The sequence below is a fragment of the Galleria mellonella genome, unplaced genomic scaffold (assembly GCF_026898425.1).
Source record: "Galleria mellonella isolate WM207_F2 unplaced genomic scaffold, CSIRO_AGI_GalMel_v1 utg284, whole genome shotgun sequence".
NCBI lineage: Eukaryota > Metazoa > Arthropoda > Insecta > Lepidoptera > Pyralidae > Galleria > Galleria mellonella.
In genome coordinates this window covers 71,811-94,518 of record NW_026442065.1, presented here as the reverse complement: position 1 = coordinate 94,518, position 22,708 = coordinate 71,811, and the positions used below count along the sequence as shown (strand labels likewise).

The 22,708-nt window shown below is 37.3% G+C and overlaps 2 protein-coding genes and 1 long non-coding RNA gene across 3 annotated transcripts in view; all 3 read left to right on the top strand.

Moving 5' to 3' along the window:
- LOC113516156 (disks large homolog 5) overlaps positions 1–9,246 on the top strand; it is a 37,039-nt gene extending 27,793 nt beyond the window's left edge. Inside the window, 8 exon segments of the mRNA XM_052895538.1 lie at positions 2,399–2,462; positions 2,950–4,898; positions 5,274–5,346; positions 5,349–5,547; positions 6,511–6,728; positions 7,299–7,471; positions 8,139–8,358; positions 9,106–9,246. Coding sequence (XP_052751498.1) covers positions 2,399–2,462; positions 2,950–4,898; positions 5,274–5,346; positions 5,349–5,547; positions 6,511–6,728; positions 7,299–7,471; positions 8,139–8,358; positions 9,106–9,212 — 3,003 coding nt within the window. The 3' untranslated portion in view covers positions 9,213–9,246.
- On the top strand, positions 9,216–14,497 carry LOC128200837 (uncharacterized; the record flags this gene model as incomplete). Its single annotated transcript, XM_052895542.1, has 1 exon — positions 9,216–14,497. A coding segment is annotated over one exon (843 nt), but the record flags the coding sequence as incomplete, so codon positions are not given.
- An 89-nt stretch (positions 14,498–14,586) lies between these two features.
- On the top strand, positions 14,587–17,859 carry LOC128200844 (uncharacterized). The gene is made up of 2 exons (XR_008252916.1): positions 14,587–14,629; positions 14,839–17,859. It is a non-coding gene; the product is annotated as an uncharacterized LOC128200844 (long non-coding RNA).
- Positions 17,860–22,708: the final 4,849 nt, after the last annotated feature.

The window sequence follows — 22,708 nt, the reverse complement described above, 5'->3', positions numbered from 1 at the left end:
GTGTCGTATCAAGTGTCCCAACATTTTTCCCCTTCTGTCCTCAATAGTTTTTATAATTTGTCTCTTTTCCTTAACCCTAAGCAGAATCTCGTCATTACTAATTCGTTCCTATTGATATAGGTGTTATATATTACGGAAGTCCATATCATTGGTCATTTAATTAGAAGTATTTTGTTTAATTCCGCTACCATTAGTATGAGTGCGACTGCCAACACTAGAAGATTGACATCCACTTACAACCAAAAGTTTTACAAACTTCCATATTAGACATCAATCTTCGACTGCCGTTCCATGCAAAACGTGCGTGGACGGAATTAAACGAAACAATTCTTATCAATTTACAAATAGATTTATTTATATCTTTATTCTTGTTATAAACTTAGATTATTTAGATAGAGCATCGAGCCTCAAAAACGGGTCAAATTTTTGTCAGCCAATTGTCAAATTAGCTGACTCGTTTTTGTTATCAGTTTATATATATATATATATATATATATATATATATATTATATATATATAATATTTATGCATGAAATGTATCTTGACGTATTATTTAATAAATAAAATGAGTGTTTACGCATTAAAACGATGCAGAAATTATAAGACAAAATAATTATAGAAGTTATAACGGAATCAATCATAACTATTTATCACGTAAAATTGTATGAAAAGGTAAAGCTGTTTTCCTCGAAGCATTTCTATGGAGACACTCTATCTATATTCCATTATACATTTCTTATATTTTTAAATAATTCGAGTCACCATTTAATTAATCACAATTGAATGAATGAAGATTAATGATAACCTAGATTAATTACTATTAAGATAAATTTGATTCTCTTTATTGTATGTATGTATTCTCTTATTGTTATTTTAGAAAAAATCCATTTATATTAAAATTATCCGTACCAAGCCGGGTCGGATCGCTAGTATTTTATATTAGCAATAATAGGTGTTTGATACTTTATGTTATATTATTGTAATTTTCATAGGGGTAATATATATATATATATATATATATATATATATATATATATATATATATATATATATATATATATATATATATTTTATGGATGATAATGGAATGGTAACCCCATCTGTGCTATCGGTGTACGCTGGCGGGATACCAGTGCGGGGTGATAGGTGACGATGAAAGCAGGTCAGTTAGTTCATCGTGACAAATTCTACTAGAATTAACCACGATGGTTTACAGAGGGAACCGCGTGGAGGTCGACCTGATAGGGTGTATTGCTACCAATGAGACTATTAGACTATATTATTAACAATCTCGTCCCCCTGTGAAAGTGAGTTTGAGAATTTGGTATACAAGTACCTGCTATATGGGGTGAAGAAGAACATAGGCAACCTTTTATTCCCGCCAGTGAATATATTATGAGCACGCGGACGAAGTCGCGGGTAGAAGCTAGTGGCACAGTATAAGTAATACTACTAAAGTACAATATGGGCAATAAAGAATGAAACAACAAAGAGTATCTATTTATATGTCTATCTATCTATCTATCTATCTATCTAACGTCATAGCTTAATCCACATTATATAATACATCGAAGCGCGGGCTTTTCCCACGCTATCCCTAACTACATACACACGCACACATTGCCACGTGTACAGACGTTACTTGTTCCTGTAGTTGTGACAGTCGTGGCGTTTTTTATTTTATGAAGTGTCCGAAGCGAGCCAATAATAATTGTTAATATTTATTTGAAAAAATCCTTTTAGATCTCTATATGACGCACATTTGAAGTTTTTTTTTTATTGGATGATAATAAAATGGTAAATGATGTGTGTGTGTGTGTGTGTGTGTGTGTAGTGAATTTGATTATATATATAATTCTATGCACTTATACATATGTATATATATTTATCTATTATATTTATTTATTTATCTTATTTACGTATTTATTTATTTATATATTTATTCACAATTTGTGTTTGTTGTATTAACATTATTTTCACCGGTACCTTTCCTGCACTGGATTATCCAAATTAAATTATTTTCTCTCCAACTACACTGGGTTGGCTGGAAGAGATCTTTTTCAGAGATAAGCCCTCCCTTGCTAACAAGTTGTTAAACTAATCGCTATATGTTCAAGTGCTATAAAGAATATATATATACAGCCATCTAGTGGTTATATTTTTACAGTAATATCTTGTACAATGATAAATGTTAAGAAATTTATTAACATAGTTATATAATCTATTACTGGGATAACAAAAAAAAATTTTTTGCAAAGGATGTTCTAAAGGACTCCATTTTACATACATTATAGTATCTTCTAGTAAGTTTCGTATTTGTAGTATGTTGACGAAGTGTAGTCATTAAAATAAACAAACATTCACACGGCAATATATGTATATGATGGCGTTGCTACAGGTACCGGAGACGGACGCTATCGCGGAGTTGGACTCCGTTATCGACAGTTATCACGGGAAGAGCGGTGAGTTTGTTTACACTGATCTCTCGCAGCGATGTCAATAACATTGTTTGGAAAGATTTTAGAATGAAAGATAGAAAGAAAAAAAAGCTAACTTTATTTTACAAAATATTCGACAACACACACATACGAGTAAAAAAAAATTATTGAAAATTATAATAAACTACATAAAAAATATGAATTTAGAAAAAAAAATCATATAACAGTTTCATCCAAAATGAGTGTGTGTGTATGCGTCGTAATATTTGCAAAATGAGGTCCGTGCTCAGTATGTTGTTGTAGTGTCAGGGGCGCTACATCACTGATTTTGAGCACGAGCCTCTGCAACCCACGAGGTCCTAATAATAACAATTTGGATAACTTTGACCAATAGAGTGATGTGCTTAAAATGCAAAATAAAATGCTAGACTTTTGTAATGCTAGATTCTGGTTTATTATAGGTATATTTCAGAATTGGCATCGATTTATAATTGTATATTTCATTTTACAGTTAAAGAAACTAGCAGTGTTTTAAAACGCTCACGGAGAAAAAATAAGGAGTCCCAAAATGACGCTAAAAATGGCGGTACATGGCCTAAAGCGAGAGCCAACTTCAATCTAGAAGAAAACTCTACCGGAACAATAGTTCAGCCGAGGTCTAGGAAAGAACGACTGCCGTTATCCATACTGTTCAGTCCGCCAACCAAGTTGCCGCCGGAACCGCAAAGATCGAATACCAACAGAAATTCGAACCCCATACCGTTAGGTCACGCCCCGCTAACCCAAGTGACAACACCAGCGCGGCATTCTATGTACAAATCTATAGAATCCACTCCAGCAATCGAGCACTTTCCCAAACCCGCCCCACTGACAATCCATAACCCTTTTGCCTCACCGAACAGTATGAACTTCGAGAAAATTCGAACGTTGGAAAAAGACAAAATATCCATGAGTGATTATTCAGATCACGACATGACCCCAAACCGCTTAAGTTTAGTATTAAATCCGTCCGACGATTCGCTAGACTATCAACCGGTCGCTCGTAGCCGGACGAAAAGTCCCCACTCGTTAGATTTCATAGTGAACAAAGGGCCGAGCTCCCTAGATTTCGTGTCGAGAAAATCTCCCAGTTCACTGGAGCACTCGATTAAAAATCATCCAGGAAATGATTTACTGGACCAGTACTATTCCTCAAAGAAGTCCTCGTCGCCGAAAACTGTGAATAAGTATCCTTCAGACAGCGATAGTTTCGGGCCGGATAGTTTGAACAGCAACCCGAACTATCCAATGACTGGAACCCTGCCGAGTCAGTCGCGTCTTCAATCTCAGTACTATAGGGGACCGTTTGCGAACTTACACCCTTATACATCTAGTCGCTATCCCCACCTGGCAAGTCCTACGAATATACCGCAGAGCCAGTCGGGGGAGAGCATAGGTACTAGTTACGATATGCACTCATTCACGTCCCATACACATAACATGTCAGATCTTCAGCCGGTGCCGAGGACAGGCCGCGTCGGGGATTATCATCATACATACGAAGGCGGTACGTTTCCAAGGAAAAAGGAAAACCAGAGGTTTCGTGTCCCCTCCAATCCTAGTGTAACGTCCAAGAATTCCGCAGGGAAGTTGAGCACAGGATCTATCGAAAGAAGTTCTGAAAGGAATTCACCAATGCCGACATTTCACGTGGAAGTTTTAAGTCCTGGACACGGTGCAAAGCAATTGACGCACAAGGGCACAAGGAACTCTATGCCGGAGTATTGTGGGATTGGTTTAGACAAACCTTTGCCTGGAGAACTGAGGAGGGTACATATAGACAAGAGTCAGCAACCTCTCGGTATTAAAATAGATTGTCCACCTAGGAGTGGCGGCGTTTTTGTATCGACAGTAAACGAAAATTCCTTAGCTAGTCAAGTAGGTTTACAAGTCGGGGACCAGTTGTTAGAAGTTTGCGGTATTAACATGCGATCGGCGACATACTCTCTCGCAGCGCAAGTGCTGAGACAAATTGGCAATTCTATAACCATGCTCGTGCAATATAGTCCAGATAAATATAAGGACGAAGTCGAGGTGCCTGGTAGCTCGTCTTCTCCAGAAAGTTCCCACGAGGACGACGTTTCTCTGTCTGGGTCTCCAACACCAAGAAATTCTCCTGGACCGCAGCAGTCTATTCGAATGGAGACGCCATCTAGTGAGGTGGCCACGTTGAGGCAGTCGTCAGGGAACAAGGACCTGCCGAAGTTTCTTCGGATAGACATGCGGAACTGTTCCGACCTGGGTATTAGTTTGGTAGGCGGCAACGCAGTGGGTATATTCGTACATAGTGTGCGTATAGATTCGCCGGCGTATATCGCTGAACTAAGGACTGGTGATCAGATCTTGGAATACAATAACGTGGATCTCAGGCATGCTACGGCCGAGCAAGCCGCACTAGAGCTGGCCAAGCCAGCGGATAAGGTAATTCAGTATGCTTGTAATTTCAATATGCTAGTTAAATTCATGTTCTGATCGATATCTTCCTTTTGAATATACATTCAAAGAGTTAAAGCAATGTTGGTAATAGAATGTCCATTTGGTGTATCAATAAATAATTGGAATATCAAAGTTATTCAGCTGTTGATGAACGAGCTTCGTGACAGATATCCATATTTATTATGTTGTATAAAGGTCCATTTGCTTGGCTAGAGTGGTAATAATAGATAAACTTCCGTCTTTGAAGAGCTCGTCATCAAAGTGTTGTTTCTAAAACTCTTGGCATTATTACACCATGATACAATTGAATATTACTGCAACTTGATCTGATGTGGTTGTTTAATATTGCTATTCCTCCAGGTGAACGTGATAGTTCGTCACGATCTCCAGCAATACCACGAGATAAAGGATAAGCCGGGTGACGCGTTCTACATCGAGCCGGGTTCGACCGCTGCAACAAGTTCACGTCCAACGGCATGGACACGCTGGACGAGTACTCGCTCTGGTTCAGGAAGGACGAAGTGCTGTTCGTCGACAACACGCTGTACAACGGCGCCCCCGGTCTCTGGCGTGCTTGGCAGCTCGACTGCAAGGGGATGAAGCGACAGTGGGGGACCATACCCAGTAAATTCAAGTAAGTAATTTGACGCCAAAAGTGGCCGTGGTAGGAAGGACGTTGCGGGATGTGGATAGTATAATGAGTCAAGGAGAACTACGCCTCCATGCTTTATTACATATTATGTACCCTAATATTACTGATTGAATGCTGAAAAAAAAAAAACTCCCTAATGCCCGGACTAAACCTGGACTAATAGCTCGAGATTTAAACTAAATCTAATGTTAATCTATAACATAAATTTGACTTTATCTTAAAGGCAGAACTAACAGAAATCTACTTAATAGCTGGATTAGATTGTAGATCTTTCCACAGATTATATACAGTAATCATTCATTCATTTCGGCGTCAATCAATAGTATGTTTCGTTTTACCAGAAAACTGATATTTTATATAATGGTTTTTTACTTTAAAATAATGTTTATAAAACTGAAATGTATTTGTACATAATGTTTAATTATCCATTATTACTATTTAAATAGTATATGATATATTTTTGTCATTGTAATACATATTTTTTTTATAATTATTAGTTATCGCCATTTCGTTGCAATTGTATTATATACAGTATTGTAAAACGGAATATAAATTCAAATAATTTATGAAATACACTAATTTATCAGTCAGACCTTTCAATTTAGGTCAATATATATATAATATATATATATATATATATATATATATATATATATATATATATATATATATTTTTCGTTTTATTGCAAAAATGAACATAACCAGTAAAACTAGGTATTTCGGAGGCCCATCTTCAGACCATGGATATTCCATGGTTTAATTTGATAAAGTTGGTTTTGAAATAAGCATTGATTTAGTCTGTGGTTTATTCCAGTATTATTTTTAGTCTGCATTTTGTAATAAGACAGTTATAGTGAAATATGGAGTTGATGGTTTAGAGAATACGAGGAAGCCGGCGGGGGGAGTGTGGTGTGTGTAGCGTGTGTATACTCGGTCCGTCCGCAGGGTGGAGGAGCTGCTGCGGCGGTCGCTGGGCCCGCTGGAGGCGGACTCGCGGCGCGCGCTGACGACGGCGCGGCGCTCGTTCTTCCGCCGCAAGAAGCACCGCGACAGCAAGGAGCTGGCCTCCTTCTCCAACACCGAGCTCGGCTGCTGGAGCGACTCGGGCGCGCTCGCCGACGACCTGCCGCTGCTCTCCTACCAGCGCGTCGAGCGCCTGCACTGTCAGTACGCGATACACGCACGCGCACGCGCACACACGCACGCACACGCACGCACACACACGCACGCACGCACACATACACACAATCTTCATACTTCTGCATTTCAACCATTAATAATTCCTAAGCAATAACAAGTATGCAGGTGGCTTAGGATCGTTTCTTATGGTAGTCCATGGAAGTTGCTTATGTTCAAGAGTAGACAGATAATGGCTGAAGTGATGATGATAAATAAGAAGTGTTAAAAACTATTAAATCTTATTTTAAATATGTAATCATGACGCGATGTAAATTCTTTTGCAGGTAAATAGTGCTTATATATAAAGAAACAGGTATGTTTTTACTATTTACCTGTAAAAACATCGCGTTAAGTCCCGATTGTGTATTTAAAATATGTGTAAACAACGCGAAAGTTTAAAATTAACTTTTAGATTATTTTAAAAGTTCGATGGTTAATTTCGACGCAGCTAATATTATGGTAAGCTTCGGTATGAATGAATACTTTTAAACCTTATTTTAGATCTGGGATTGCTAACGGAGCAGGGTACGTTAAAGTTGTTAGTGTGACCGCAGACGGCAGCCAGCGGCCGGTGGTGGTGCTGGGCCCGCTGCGCGAGTGCGTGGCCGCGAAGCTGGTGTCGGACTGGCCGCGCGTGTTCGTGCTGCCGCAGGAGCCGCGCCCCGCCTCGCACGCCTCGCACCTCGACTGCATCCCGCTGCAGGCCATCCGCGACCGCGCCGACAAGGTACCGCCTCCTACCGACCTCCCACCTCCACTGCATCCCGCTGCAGGCCATCCGCGACCGCGCCGACAAGGTACCGCCTCCTACCGACCTCCCACCTCCACTGCATCCCGCTGCAGGCCATCCGCGACCGCGCCGACAAGGTACCGCCTCCTACCGACCTCCCACCTCCACTGCATCCCGCTGCAGGCCATCCGCGACCGCGCCGACAAGGTACCGCCTCCTACCGACCTCCCCGCGCCGACCTCCACTGCATCCCGCTGCAGGCCATCCGCGACCGCGCCGACAAGGTACCGCCTCCTACCGACCTCCCACCTCCACTGCATCCCGCTGCAGGCCATCCGCGACCGCGCCGACAAGGTACCGCCTCCTACCGACCTCCCACCTCCACTGCATCCCGCTGCAGGCCATCCGCGACCGCGCCGACAAGGTACCGCCTCCTACCGACCTCCCACCTCCACTGCATCCCGCTGCAGGCCATCCGCGACCGCGCCGACAAGGTACCGCCTCCTACCGACCTCCCACCTCCACTGCATCCCGCTGCAGGCCATTCGCGACGTTGCTTTTTTCAAACAAAAGTTGTATTTGAACCAATAAAAATTAAATGAATTTCGATTATTATATGGTTAAATTTAAAGGTTAGTTTACAACACTATTGTTCCTCTCACAGGGCATTCACTGCATCCTGGATATCAGTGTGGCGACAATAGAGAAATTACATAAGCAGCAGATCTACCCTATAGTGCTGTTTATAAAGTTCAAGTCTGTCAAACAAATCAAAGAAATGAAAGACACGCGATACCCCTCGGAGAAAGTATCCGCGAAAGCTGCTAAGGAGATGTACGAACATGGGCTGAAGGTCGAGAATGAGTATAGAAATTACATATCGGGTAAGTTTTTGTGCATATAAAATTAATACTATAATAAAAATTAATACTATAATATAAAAAAATATAATCCTCAGGAATGGGGGGACGCATGGGGGGTATCATGGGCGAAACAGTATACTCTGTTATGTCCATGATACTGCTCATGTCTATAGGCGACGGTTACCACATTCCATCAGGTGGGCCGTCAGCTTGTTTGCCATTCCAAGTTGTATAAAAAAAAAAAAACAACTAAATAAATCCCTATATAAAGCTGCCTTGTCCACCAAACGCTCATGATATTTTCTTTTTGTCTTTCAATATTTAGCCTAAAACCATGTGATCCCGGCATAGAATAGGCCACCTCTGCCTTTCCTGTGTATGTTCTAAGAGGCAACAAAGGCAACTTAATGATAGAGGGATGGACAACAGCGTCCCTCTTATAATATCACCAAAGCGTAACTGCGGTTGCTAACACGCTTACTAAGCATGGCAACTATTGGTAAAACCCTTCTTACGTGGGAGGTCTATGTTCATCAGTGGACAGTTAATGACTGATATGACGATTCAGCTAAAAAGCACTGGAAGAATAAATGGTTTGTTGGAATGTAAAACTTAAGTACTAATATTTGATATTAACTGTTAATCTCATATAAAAAAAAAATTATAATTAGTGATATTTGGTCCTTCGGTTCGAATAAGTACTCTGAAGAATAGTCATGTCGCTTTTAAAATGTAGAACATGTGTTTTAACATTAATAAATTTTTCAGCGGAAATACCAGCGGGCGTGAATATTGCCTACATCTGCACGCAGATCAAAGAAGCTGTCGAAGAGGAGCAGAACAAGACGCTGTGGGTGCCGTCCGTGCAGGCCTGACCTTTGCCCCCCACACCGCCGCGACACAAGTCCGTCACCTTCTGCTCGCACTGTAAGTACCATGAAGACAAGAACTCACCGTACAACTCCTCCGACGTGGACATCAGATACTATTCCGACCCGGGCCGCGACGTTCCCAAATCAAAACCGAAAATCAAAAAGAAAAAGGAGCAAACCAAAAGCGACTCTACCGATAGCGACTTAAAGTACTATTCCGAACCGGACGCGAAAAACTACTTCGAAATCGACTACGAGTTCCTCAAAGAGTTGAGACGAATTGCGCGCAACAATTGCCCGAAGTGTAAACGCAAGCGGTCAAGAAAAAGCGCCGATTCCAAACAGTCGCAGGCTAAGTACTCGAAGAGTAAAACGAAGCCGAGAAGCGTGCGGGTCAAAGAGACCTACGTGTACTGTAATGGACGGTACCACAGTGACAAAGAACACTGTCAGCTTTGCTGTCGGGTGTGCAACAAATCGACTGAAACCCTCGATTCGATAGAGGACGATCAGTACTCGCTTGTCTCGAGAAGCTACAGCCAGCCATCGAGCAAAACCGGCAGTTCTCGTACGAAAAGTGGCCAGAGGAACACGTCGCGGGAGCGGAAGAATTCCGTTCAATCGATAAAATCGGTCTCGTTTCTCGAATCGAGCAACGACGAGTCTAAAGACGAGACCAACTACACAGCGAAGAGTTTCACCAATGATCTGAAGAAGTTTTTGCTAAAACCGTCAACGCCGCGGCTCAGTTTGCGCGACAAATTCATTATCAGTTTCAAGCAAGAGTTCGAAGCTACCAAGAAATCGCCAAAACTCAAAGCCATAAAAGGCTTGTGGAAGTCGTATTGAGGTCGCACACGAGGATGCTAAAACGTAATTATAAGATGTGACGTTCTATTTATTAATTCTATATTTAATTTGGTGCTTTATTTGAACTTTCATTGTTTTATAAATCAACGCAAGTGTTCAGAAATGGTCTAAAAGTGTAAATTACCAAGGTTTCGGTGCTAAGACTTGTAAGCTGAAAGTTTACAAACTATATCCTTGTACATTATCGCACGGTTACGTGTCTTTTGATGTATCTATACGTATTGGAATGACAATGAAATTAAGGTGGTGCAATAATGCAGAGTGGCCTGTGAAACGGTTCATTTTGGGAGGCGAATAGATTTTCCATTTGCAAATAAACCTTTATCATATGACATATGACAAATTTACTATTATATTAATATAGGTCTCCTAGCAAAAATTTTTTAATCTACTATAGAATGTTTAGAATGCAAAGGCATCTCCAATCGTAGTCGATATTGACTCAATCAAACTTTTAGTCGAAATCCGCCATCTTTATTCGGTAGTAGTCCATCAGAATTTTAATATATCAAAAGTTTTAATATATTTAGTACTAAGTATTTCTTACAGTAGTATGGTACAATATAGGGAGAAGACTGTCAGATATATAGCTATGTTATTGTAGATTTGTTTTTAATAGATCGAAACGTATTTATTTATAGTTCAAATAGTATGCAAATAGTATATAGGGTGTTAATAAAAGGGCATTGCAGTCCGAAACCTTGCAACGTCTGTTATACTACAGTATGGTACAACAATATAGTTATTCCTTGCCCCTCTCTCGAGTTGACCTCACCCCCGCCTCTGTAACTTAAATTCCGCCGTTCGAAATTATATCGTTTCAGATTCTCACATTTACTATTGGAATGTAGAATGTAAGCAAGCTTGGTGGCAGAAAGCGGTGGGTCAGAGGTACCTACAATTAGGTACATATCACAATACAACCGTCCAATCTGACTACCCCTTGTTGGATTACAGTCGTGAATATATATTTATTTCGTCGTTCTAATATATCAGTAGTCTATGACAGCGCCATCGCGAACCCTCATTTTATCACTATATTTTTTTTATGGGTGAAAATGGAATGGTAACCCCGCCTGCGCTAACGGGATACGCTGGCGGAGCACCAGTGAAGGGTGATTGATGAGAATGAAAACAGGCCAGTTAGCCCATCATGATGAATTCATCAGGAATTAACCACGATAGTTTCCAGGGGGCACCGCGAGGAGGTGGACCTGGTTGGGTATATTGCCAGCAATGGGATTCTCAGTCTCCATTACTAACAATCCCTTTCCCCCCGTGTATCACTATGTTAGGGAACATTAGTAAATGTATAAATGTATCTACAACTAACTAGATATATTGTTGTGTTTATTACATTAGTATTGTAGACAAATATATCAAGTTTTATATAGTCACTTTACAATCGCACTCTAATATTAGCAATGTACTGCTAAAAATATACTGGAATTATACTTTCGATTACCTCGTACAAGTTTGTTTGCAAGGAGAATTCTATATTATTACATACATTTATTTATTTAATAATGAAATAAAACTGTTCATTTGAAGTTTTGATTTATTAAATTTTTATTTAATTTAAATTTAAACAATTTTAATTCAAATCGATTACGAGCTCTTTTGCATCGTCATTTTTTTTTAATCGACTGCAGGGTTCAGGAAGTTGTATTTAACCCTTCGAGTGTCGACGAGCGCCATCGTGCTCGTGCGCATTGCAACTAAAGGTGCCACGAGCGTCATAGCGCTCGTGAAGTCAGTCGCTGTTTAGCTTGCTGTAAAAAAAAATATTAAAATTGGATAATTTTTGGAGGAGATACAGTTTTTTTTTAGAGACAATGGTAAATGATATTAACACGACAAAGATTTCTTTGGAATTTTTAAGTAGATATGAGTAAAAATCAATGGCACTTAAAGGGTTAAAGAAAAGGTCGCGGAGAAAAGCTAGTGAGTGAGTCAAACCGCCTGCCAAACGTGGCAACTGCTGGCAAAACCCGCCATGTTGATGTTTGATAGTTAATTGATAGAAAAAGTTGATATTATGAGATGGGTCATGAAGAGTCAAGGAACCTATAAGCGGAGACAACCAATTTTTCCAGTGTACCAGTCAGTTTTCCAGTCCTATTTATATTAAACAAGATGATTTAAGATGTTCTCCTTGCAAACGTACTTTTAGAATAAAACGAGCGGCCAAATTGTATGAATTCTAACGCTGTGCTATGCAGTGGAGGCGTTATTCGTTTATGTATTTATATATTTGTTTTTTTTTTCGTGACAAATGACTGAATATTGCAAGTCCACTAGTGGGATTGCATTGTGGATAGACTTTTAAAAAGGTAATATTTGTTGTTGCTTCAAAACTTCGTCGTTTATAAACGGATTTGTGGTTTTTTGTCTGAAAGATACTTTCAGTTTGGTCCCATAGGAATTTCATTAAAATCGTTTCTGTAGTTGGTTGGGGAAAAAAATGTTTTGTCACGATCGACGTCGGTTTTTGTTTGTTTTTTGACAAATCTACTTGTTTATCTATATTAACTTACCCTAAGAGTCGCATGTTCATTGTAAATTAAGTTTTAAGCGACTTCCAAATAAGGCGATACTTGGTTCGTTTGATTTTGCAAGCTACGCGATCACGTCGCCAATTCTGAGTCGATTTTCATGGTTATTTTGCGATCAGTAGAGTTTATTCCCATCTTAGCCTTATAATTAGAGATGACTGAATCTGTTATTTTTTTTTCGGAGTATAAAAACTTTGCTGCAAAATATTTAGTATTTGTGTGATATAGAACGGGACAGCAACGTTTCAGCAGGGTGCGTCATCGAAAACGTATCTATCGATTGTTTTGTTTATTTTCTAAGGGAGTCGACTTGAAGATATCTGTATATATTAATATGATTCCTGATATTATTGTTATTATAAAACAATTTTTTTTATAACTGGTATATAAATACTACAGCATACAATTTAGAATTTGCGTGTGCGCAGTGTAATTCCACTTTATATTCCTACCCCCTTATTCATAAAAACGTCAAACTATTCATAAACCTATTTTAGCTACTGAATTGTTTTGTCTCTTTCTTTTTTGCTAAATTCTCCATTTGAATGAAAGCGACAAAACAGCGTAATAGTTAAAATATGTAAATATAAATTTTTGGGAAATTATTTTGTTTCATTCTGTTGCCATTATGTATGCGTGCGACTGGCAACACTCGTGAGATTGACCAATACTACCGGAATTTTCACAACTTTCCATATTAGCCGTCAATCTCCGACTGCCATTTTGTTCACGCACGTTTTGCCACTTTTTATGAATAAGAGAGTTAAATTATGAAATGTACAGGAATGAATTGGAATTGGGTAGGCACATAACACTAAAGATCTATCCTAATTTTCGTGAATTTAAATTTTAAAAACAAAATATTCGAGTCCCCGTACTAATTAAACAGTTAAACGGTGAGGTAACTCATGAAGGGAGGCTCAAAATTTTTTGACCTGATTCGTTGTTTACAAATAATTGTTCAGCTTTGCTAGTAAAACGCTCCCTTCAAAAGATGCTAGCTTCGATTCGGCCCAGTATATACCAGTCCGTCTTTAGTGTACGAGCTTTTAAGACGTCCATATTCGATTCTGAGGGCCTACCATGCAATGTTTTCCGAAATTTCGGAGTCAAACGAAACATAAATTTGATGTTAAAATTACATTATTATACATGCCGTTTGGAAATGTTAAAATGTTAAAATGTCGTTCCTTTGGACTTTTATGATTGGATGTATGAGGAACGAAATGTTAAACTCTATTTATTGATTAGATTTTGGTATAAACAAAAACACGAAATTGAGTCCGAAATTTCGGAATTTCATTTCATGGTAGACCCGCTGGTTGCTCAGTTGCGTCCGTTAATCGACTGACTGATTGGGCATTTTTATATACTATATGTAAATTATAATATATATATATATTTTCATGAATTTTTATTATACTGTTTCAAATTGTATAAACAAAAAATGATATTATTTATAGAATTATTAAATGTATTTTATGATTTAAAATCATTTTTCTTATGATATGGCCTAAGTGTTCTATAGGGGTTATTACACTATAATTAGCGGCTTCTAGGATCATATATATGATAATGTAATGTGATCCACTTTTAATACCGGTAAATTTAATTGCAAGATATTGTACCTATATTTAGGGACATAATCGACTGAGTTTACTTACCGCTTCCACTCGGTATTTATTATTTACTAGCGGCCCGTTCCACGGCGTCGCACGGGTGGACATTTTTACATTTCAAAAAGTGGCCATTAAGGTTGCACACGCGATGGAAGCTTAAAAATGGAGTAACTTCTCCCGTTTTCCCAACATTTCCCTTCACTGCTCTGCTCCTTTTGATCGTAGTGTGATGAAAAGTATACTATAACCTATTGATCGTAAAATCGTGATGTTTTTGTTTCTAAAAGTATACTATAATCACTAATCGTCCATAGTTATTTTGGAAATATATTTCATGTAGAGAATTGACCTCTCTACAGATTTATTATAAGTATAGGTAAATGTATGAAGAATAATTGTACCAAGTTTCGTTAAAATCCGTCGAGTAGTTTTTGTTTCTATAACGAACATACAGACAGACAGACAAAAATTTTACTGATTGCATTTTTGGCATCAGTATCGATCACTAATCGCCTCCTGATAGTTATTTTGGAAATATATTTCATGTACATAATTGACCTCTCTACAGATTTATTATAACTATAGATAAATGTACACATGGTCCAATATATTATCATATATACGCTAGTGTAATAAATCCTAGTTATGTGCAGATAAAAAAAAATATGTTTTCTCTGAATGCAGTTGTATTTGATATAGATTTTTAATTGAATTTGTATACAAAATGTTTTAAGGTTCAGTGACGAATTGTTTTAGACAGGACAATTTGTATTGTATACTGTCGTCGTCATACTCGGGAACGCTTGTACTAATGGTGTAATTTGAAGTGTCATCGACTTTGTGTTCGTGTAGGTGATATTGGAAATATTGAGAGCACGACGTCCAATTGTTTCTGCAGATGTTAAAAGGCAGGCAATAGTGATCTCATTGATATTAACGTGTTACAAGACTATTTTAAGTTTTTTTTTTAATTTTTTTTTTTTGTAAAGATTTGATACAATTTTACGTTACGTTTAATGCTTTTTGATTTATTAATGACGGCTTAACGCTTTTTGTTACAGTCCATTTTTGTGTTGGCAGTTTTTTTTTTTTGCGACTTTTGACCGCACCGTTTGTTGTTCGCGCAAAAATATTGCACAACGTGTAATGAAAATTATACTTTGTTGTAATCGTTTCGTTTTATAATTTTATCCTATTCAATGTGACTTGAATTGAGGTCGCGACGAACAGACGTCAAATTGACGTTTCTTAATTTATATTTGACGTGTGTTTAGTGTGATTTTAATCTGATACCGAATCTATTGAGGCGAAAATATTATAAATATTAGAAAATAAACAATTGTATAGTTTTGAAGAGGTGTTTGGGGTATTGTATGGACAATGACGATGGTTTTATAGCGGCTGTTTATTATATTTTTGCTATTCTGTAGTTTAAGTTAATATTTGTAATAAATTTTTGTCATAGCCGCATGAAAGCTTAGATAATTATGTTTAAAATGTTACAAATTTGTATTTGTTTTGTATTGTAAAATGTTTATTGTGCATCACATTGGACACATTAAAAAGATTTGTAAAGACAATGGCGAAATTATCCAATAGAGGGCGCCAGTGAAATTTTGTAAAATTTTTAAATTTAATATCTCAATTTCGTTATTGTGTAACAGTGTGGTTTCCATAGTAACTTTTGTTTCTTTTAAACTGTTTTTTTTTTTTTTAATATACCTTTTATATGAGTGGCCGCTCAAGACATCAGCTGAAAATGTCAACTTTACCCATACACTTCTGTACTCTCTTTAATGCTAGAAGCTGTTCGAATGGTCGGTCAAATGGTCATACCTTTTATATGCCTTACTAACATGTGCCAGCATTGCTCGAGCTATAAGTTATTGTAAAACGCATAAAAACAATAATAGTTACCATATTATAATTCTGTTTAAAATACAGCACAACAGTTCAAAAACAATTTAGTTATGTTCAAGCCAGACGTGTGAAGGTATGCGCAGACGAGGGATAACTTGTCCACGGACATCAAAATGCCTTTGTAAAAGCTTAAAATGTACGTAGGGGATCGTCTTTAAAATTTATCATTTATAATACTACATGTATTTCTCGTTTCATTCGTTCAAACGACTTCAATATTTCCTCCCTATCAGAGCCAAAATCATGGTGGCTCAATTTTTTTTTATACTACTGAGGCCACCTCTTTTTTTGACTCCGCCTAATATATTTGAAATTTCACTTATTTTTTATACTGTGGTGGCAAACAAGCATACGGCCCACCTGATGGTAAGCGGTTATCGTAGCCTATGAACGCCTGCAATACCAGAGGTATTACGCGCGCGTTGCCGACCCTGAAGAAACTTCTTTACCCCTCTTTTGAAGAACCCCATGCTGTAGTCTCTTGGGAAAACCTCAATCTATCCTGCTTTCTATTCTGGATATATCTTACCTCCGTTCCCGGTTTTGTATTCTGCTTCTTCCCTTACGTCCCAGACGTGCTATCTAGACCCTACTTGTAAGACATTTTTTTGTTTTATATATATATATATATAAAGCAAGTTACATAGAAGTTAGACTGTCCTCGGATATTTAAAAGCCTGTTAGAGGATTGGCATTTGGAGTATGGGGTTCTTCAAAAACACACCCCTGGTGTTGCAGGCATCCATAGGCTACAGTGACCGTTTACTATCAGACGGGGTGTATGCTTGCTCGCCACATTTGTGGTATAAGAAATCCTTCAATAAAATGAAAAAGTGTTTACTTGAGCAGGTTTGATGCAACCGTTTGTCGAATTTGCGGTCCACGTACATATATATTTTATAATCACTTACCTTTAGGTAGCTATGGAGTCAATGTATCGTGCCAGTATAGAAAAAAGGAGGTACATATATGAATATAGGAATTTTTATTAGCGGACAAAATGTCCCTCGTCTGCGCAAACCGTAGTCTCGTTTCGACTGTTTTAGTAATTTAAGCACGTGTCGAGGGATTTAGTAAGAAATATTGTATTCGACTAAAATTTTGTTGTTTAGTAGTATATATAGTAAGTTACTAAAGCAGTCCCGATTAGGCTCAAGTTGGCAGCGACAAGATTCAATACGACAAATAACAATATCGCAGCTCACAGACACGTGTGCGTTTAAGTTCAACTATTTGTTTTATTATATTGTCCGCTGCGTTTTTATGTTATGATCTGATCCTATTGATAAGTTAAATATTTTAGTTGTTTACTAAAAATATGTTTAATATACTGTACATTTTACATATATAATTATATTTCGCACATATAAGATGTCGTTACTTCAAAAAAAAAAAAGTGTATTTTGAAATCGACAATAATAAATCAGTATTTAAATTATTAATTTTTTTTACATGGTAACAATTTCTTGTTTTCGGAGTATATTTATCTGTTAATGTTTTTTTTTTTTTTAATTCTAATTTTTTTCCTGTATTTTGTATTGGTATTATTTTTTGGTAGTCTTGTTTTAGGAATTGTATGTATATTGATATGGTGGAGTAGTTATTTATCCCGTAGAGGGCGTTGGTAACGTTCAACGAATTGTTTACATTGTAGAAGGAAGCAATAAATCTATATACGAAACGATAGGAATCGCTGTTTCATTTGGTTTGCTCAATTTTATGTCCTCGTCATCATTATTATATCAACTTTTAACTGTCCACTGCTGAGCATAAGCCTTCCCCTTGGGGGGGGGGGGGGGGGTTGCTAGCAGTTGCCACGCTTGGCAGATGGATTGGCAACCGCATTTAGGCTTTGGAAATGTTTTTAAGAGGGACGCTGCTGTCCGTCCCTCGACCGCCTTTAGTCGCCTTTTAAAACACCCACAGGAGAGGAACGGGTGGCCTATTATATACCGGGATCACACGGCCAGTTTTAGTTCGAGAATTATTATTAATTTATAGCCGACCAAATTAAGGAGAAAGTTGTTAATTTTGTGAGAACTGATTTTAACCATTCTTTTTTGCAATCGATATTTTCTAACAATTGAAGACACTGGATTAAATTGAATTATTGAATTGGACTTTAAAAATCATTCTACATAAAAAAGCATCATCATCATACCTGTTACCTGTCCACTGCTGAACATAGGCCTTCCCATATGGAAGGTTATGCCAGTAGTTGCCACGCTTGGCAGGCTGATTGGCAACCGCAGTTAAGCTTTGGTGATGTTTTAAATAGGACGCTGCTGCCTTCCTAGATCATTAAGTTCCTTTAGTAGCCTCTTAAGACACTCACGGGAAAGGAAGTGGTAGCCCATTCTATGCTGGGAAAATATAAAAAGTATTCAAAAATATGAAGCAGAGGGAGACTGTACAAAAGCTTGGGTACCTTTGTTCCATTCGTGTACCGTAAACTGTAAAGCAGTTGTGTTTGCATGGCTGTGTTTCGGTTTGAAGGCCCATATCCCACATATGGCGTAAATTTACAGGGTACAGAGGAATAACACCTGAGTCCTCAGGAATGGCAACGCATGGGGGGTATCATGGGCGAAACAGTATACTCTGTTATGTCCATGGTACTGCTCACGTCTATAGGCGACGGTTACCACTTTCCATCAGGTGGGCCGTCAGCTTGTTTGCCATTCTAAGATGTATAAAAAAAAAAGATAAGAGAGATTTTGTTTGAATACAATTATTGTAGTTTAAGACCTATTTTTAAGTAGTTTTGCTGACAAATATGCTTATTCATAAGTGATAACAAGCAATATGCGATTTGAAAGCAAATGTGGAACATATCTGTCGTTACTAGGTCTAAATAACATGCAGTCATGTTTTTAATGTTCATTGTAACTTGTTGATTTGACAGACGACGTATTGTACGATGTTATGACCTGTTAAGGGAGAGCTAAGCAATTTTTTTTTTAATATTTTTTTTAATGGGGTAATATGGAATATTAACCTTGTCTGCGGTAAAAGTTTATGTTAACGGGGCACCAGTGAGTTATGATATGTGAGGACGAAAGCAGGTCAGTTTTTTTTTATGGGTGAAAATGGTATGGTAACCCCGCCTGCGCTAACGGGATACGCTGGCGGAGCATCAGTGAAGGGTGATAGATGAGAACGAAAACAGGCCAGTTAGCCCATCATGACGAATTCATCAGGAATTAACCATGATAGTTTCCAGGGGGAACCGCGTGGAGGACGACCTGGTTATATTGACCCGGGTATATTGCTAGCAATGGGATTCCCAGTCTCCATTACTAATAATCCCTTTCCCCCCAAGCAGGTCAGTTGGCCCGTGATGATGAATTCAATAAAAAATATCTACAATGGTTTTTAGGGGAAACCGTGTTGAGGTCGACTTGATAGGGTATACGGCCAACAATGGGGCAACTAAACCACTCTATTAACAATCCCTTTTCCACATTTTTTTTTAATATTCAGAAGGACGTTAATTGTTTAGAATAGGTGGTAGATAACCCGGCCTGGTCTGGCTTTATCCTGGCCATGTGCCAATACGAAATTGTGGCAACCCTGTCTTTTAGACAGGAGCGATTGCCACGACTAATTGCTGTTATATGTACAGACAGATAATAATCAATTTTGATTATAACTGATTGTCTTAGATTATGTAGATGGAGTGTCTCCATAGAAATGCTTCGAGAAAATCGGGTCAACTTTTTTATACAATTTTACGTCATAAATAGTTATGAGTGATTTATTTTGTCTTTTTGCATTTTTTAATGCATAAAAACTCATTTTATTTATTAAATAATTAAAAATGGATACATTTTGTACATAAGTATCTAGAACATTCATAAAAAAAAAGTCAACTAATTGTTAAATTTTTTTTTATAAATTTAGAATGGCAAACAAACTGACGGTCCACCTAATGGAAAATGGTAACCGTCGCCTATAGACATGAGTAGCACCATGGACATAACAGAGTGTACTGTTATGTTGTCATTACATTTTAAGGCTCGATGCTCTATCTATATAATCTAAGCTGATTGTTTTGGTGTCTACTGATTTTTTGTATACTCTACATGTGTGATGTGGCATTCTGCCTGCATTTTAATTATATTTGATAATAATACCGCTGTAAAAATAAGGCTCTTTGTTTGCATCTTATCTTTATCGAGCGGTCTTCGCCTGCATGTCTGTTGTAAGATCACATCACTAGTGTATATGGGACATCACTAGAGGTGGATACTGATTGGTTGATTAAGAGTATTGTGTAATAATGGCTGTCTGATTAATTAATAAAGGATCTGCGATAATTAAATAAATCTAATTTAAAATAAATTAAATAAGTCTAATTATTAAAAGACTATAAAAATATAACAATGTCAACTCTAAAATATGATAGGTGAGGATGAAATAAAGTTTATTAGCTTATAGTGACGAATTGACCAGTAATTCATGACGATAGTTTCTAGTTGGCGCCAGGTGAAAATTTACCAAAGATGGTATATTACTGACAATGGGGCCGCAAGTTCCCTTTTTTATCAACTTCCAGCAGCAGTATTTCCAAACCGATACGGCAACTGCCCCTTCAAGAAAAGAGCTTGTTCCTTTTTAAAAGGCTGGCAGCACATCTGCAATACCGTTGGTATTGTGGGTGATCATGTGGCGGCGGTAGTTATTTACCATCAGATGAGCCGCATAATCGTTTGCTCCCTGTGTTGTAAAAAAAAAATTAACAGATAGATAATAACTTTATTTCTATCTCCGTACAGTACACAATAAAAAAAAATATGCACAACAAGAAGAAAAGAAAAATACAAAACAAGGAAAATACATAAGTGTTTAAAAGACTGTTTCGTGTATATGCTATAATAACACAAAATGGCCGCGATTAAGTTTATTGCTTTGCCCTCAAAATGGGGGGAAAACAGATTTTCTGTTTTTTTTGTAACACGTATTTTCACCAATAAACAGTTATAAGAATCTCGTAAATGTATCGCGATATGTTTTTATAGATAGAGCAATGGCCTGCGCGGATGAAATACATTGGGTTTGCAAACAAAATTTTTCTTCATTACTTCTTCTTAGTTTTAAGTCCGACCGAAAAGGATAGAGGTCGCCTATTCAGGTGTTGATCATTCACATATTCAGAGTTTTTTGCAATCACTGGTCGTCCATCTTACCCGCATGTACCGTCTATCGATAAGATTCTATCCATTACGAAATATTCACTTCAAGAATTGGCATCCCGTCATCCGTATCAAAGAGCGAGGATGGGATGCCGCGCAATAACGGACCCGAAATTTAAAACATAAGTAGATAAGTATCTGTATCTACTTACCACAGAGTAAGTAATTATTTGGTTAGTACTTACTAATTGTTAAATACCTAAGAATAAGGAATTACAAAATATTTTTTTAATATTAAGTTAAGAATATTCTTGGTGGGTGTACGAGTAGTTTATTATTTTCTGATATTCAATACTTAGATTATATAGACAGTGTCTCCATACAAATTATTCCCTAAAAACAAGTCAACTTTTTTATTATGTCTGCCATAGGGTTACCATAATGTACATTTATTACTCTATGTACAGGAGAAATTAAATTGCAAGATTAAATTGAAAAATAAAAACGATACAAAAATTTTACCAATATAAATGAAATAACCAGATAAATAATATATAATTATTCGTAATGATGTTTATTTAATACTTTGATTTATATCTATATATAGACATAAAATACGTTTTCATTTTGAAATAATTGGAAATTATTTATATATATATTTAAGCAATATGTACATTGTATGTTTACATTATATAAGAAATACAATTCTAATTGAAACATGCAAACATTGAAAAAAGCTTATGTTTTATTTAAAAAAATATGTGGCAAAATTTAGCCAAACGTCAAATTAGCTGACTGAAAGTTGACCAGTTTTTATTACTCAATGCTTCATCTGTATAATCTAATCCTCTTTTCATAAAAATTTAAACTTTTTATAAATCTTATAACTAAAACTGTTTTGTAACTTTTTTCAAATTGGGAATACAGCGCAAAAGACAAAATAGTTCGAAAGTTAAAATAGGTTTATAAGAGGTTTGACATTTTTTTCGTTCGAAGAGGTTAGACGTTCGTTTATTTTGGTTCGAAGAGGCAAGACTCCATATAACCACATAATTTTTTTATAACGTACGTTTTTCAATAAGACTTACCAATGTATATAGGCGCCTGCAGTGTTTATTAGTGCTTTATACAGCGTGTAGGCATCATCATCATTATCATAGCAACCCATTATCGTTATGGCACGGGTCGCTCACCATAAGCGGAGGCTATTACCCTACATACCATGATGACCAGGTCTGCTTCGTTTATGATCATCAAATTTTATTTTCGTTCTCTTGCATTAGCGTATTATTATATTACAGTTGTTTTTTATGGGGGTAAAAGGGTGCGGCGACATAACGTATTCTTGTTCCGTAAACACACGTGACGACGATTATAAAGTGAAATACCATGGCGTACAG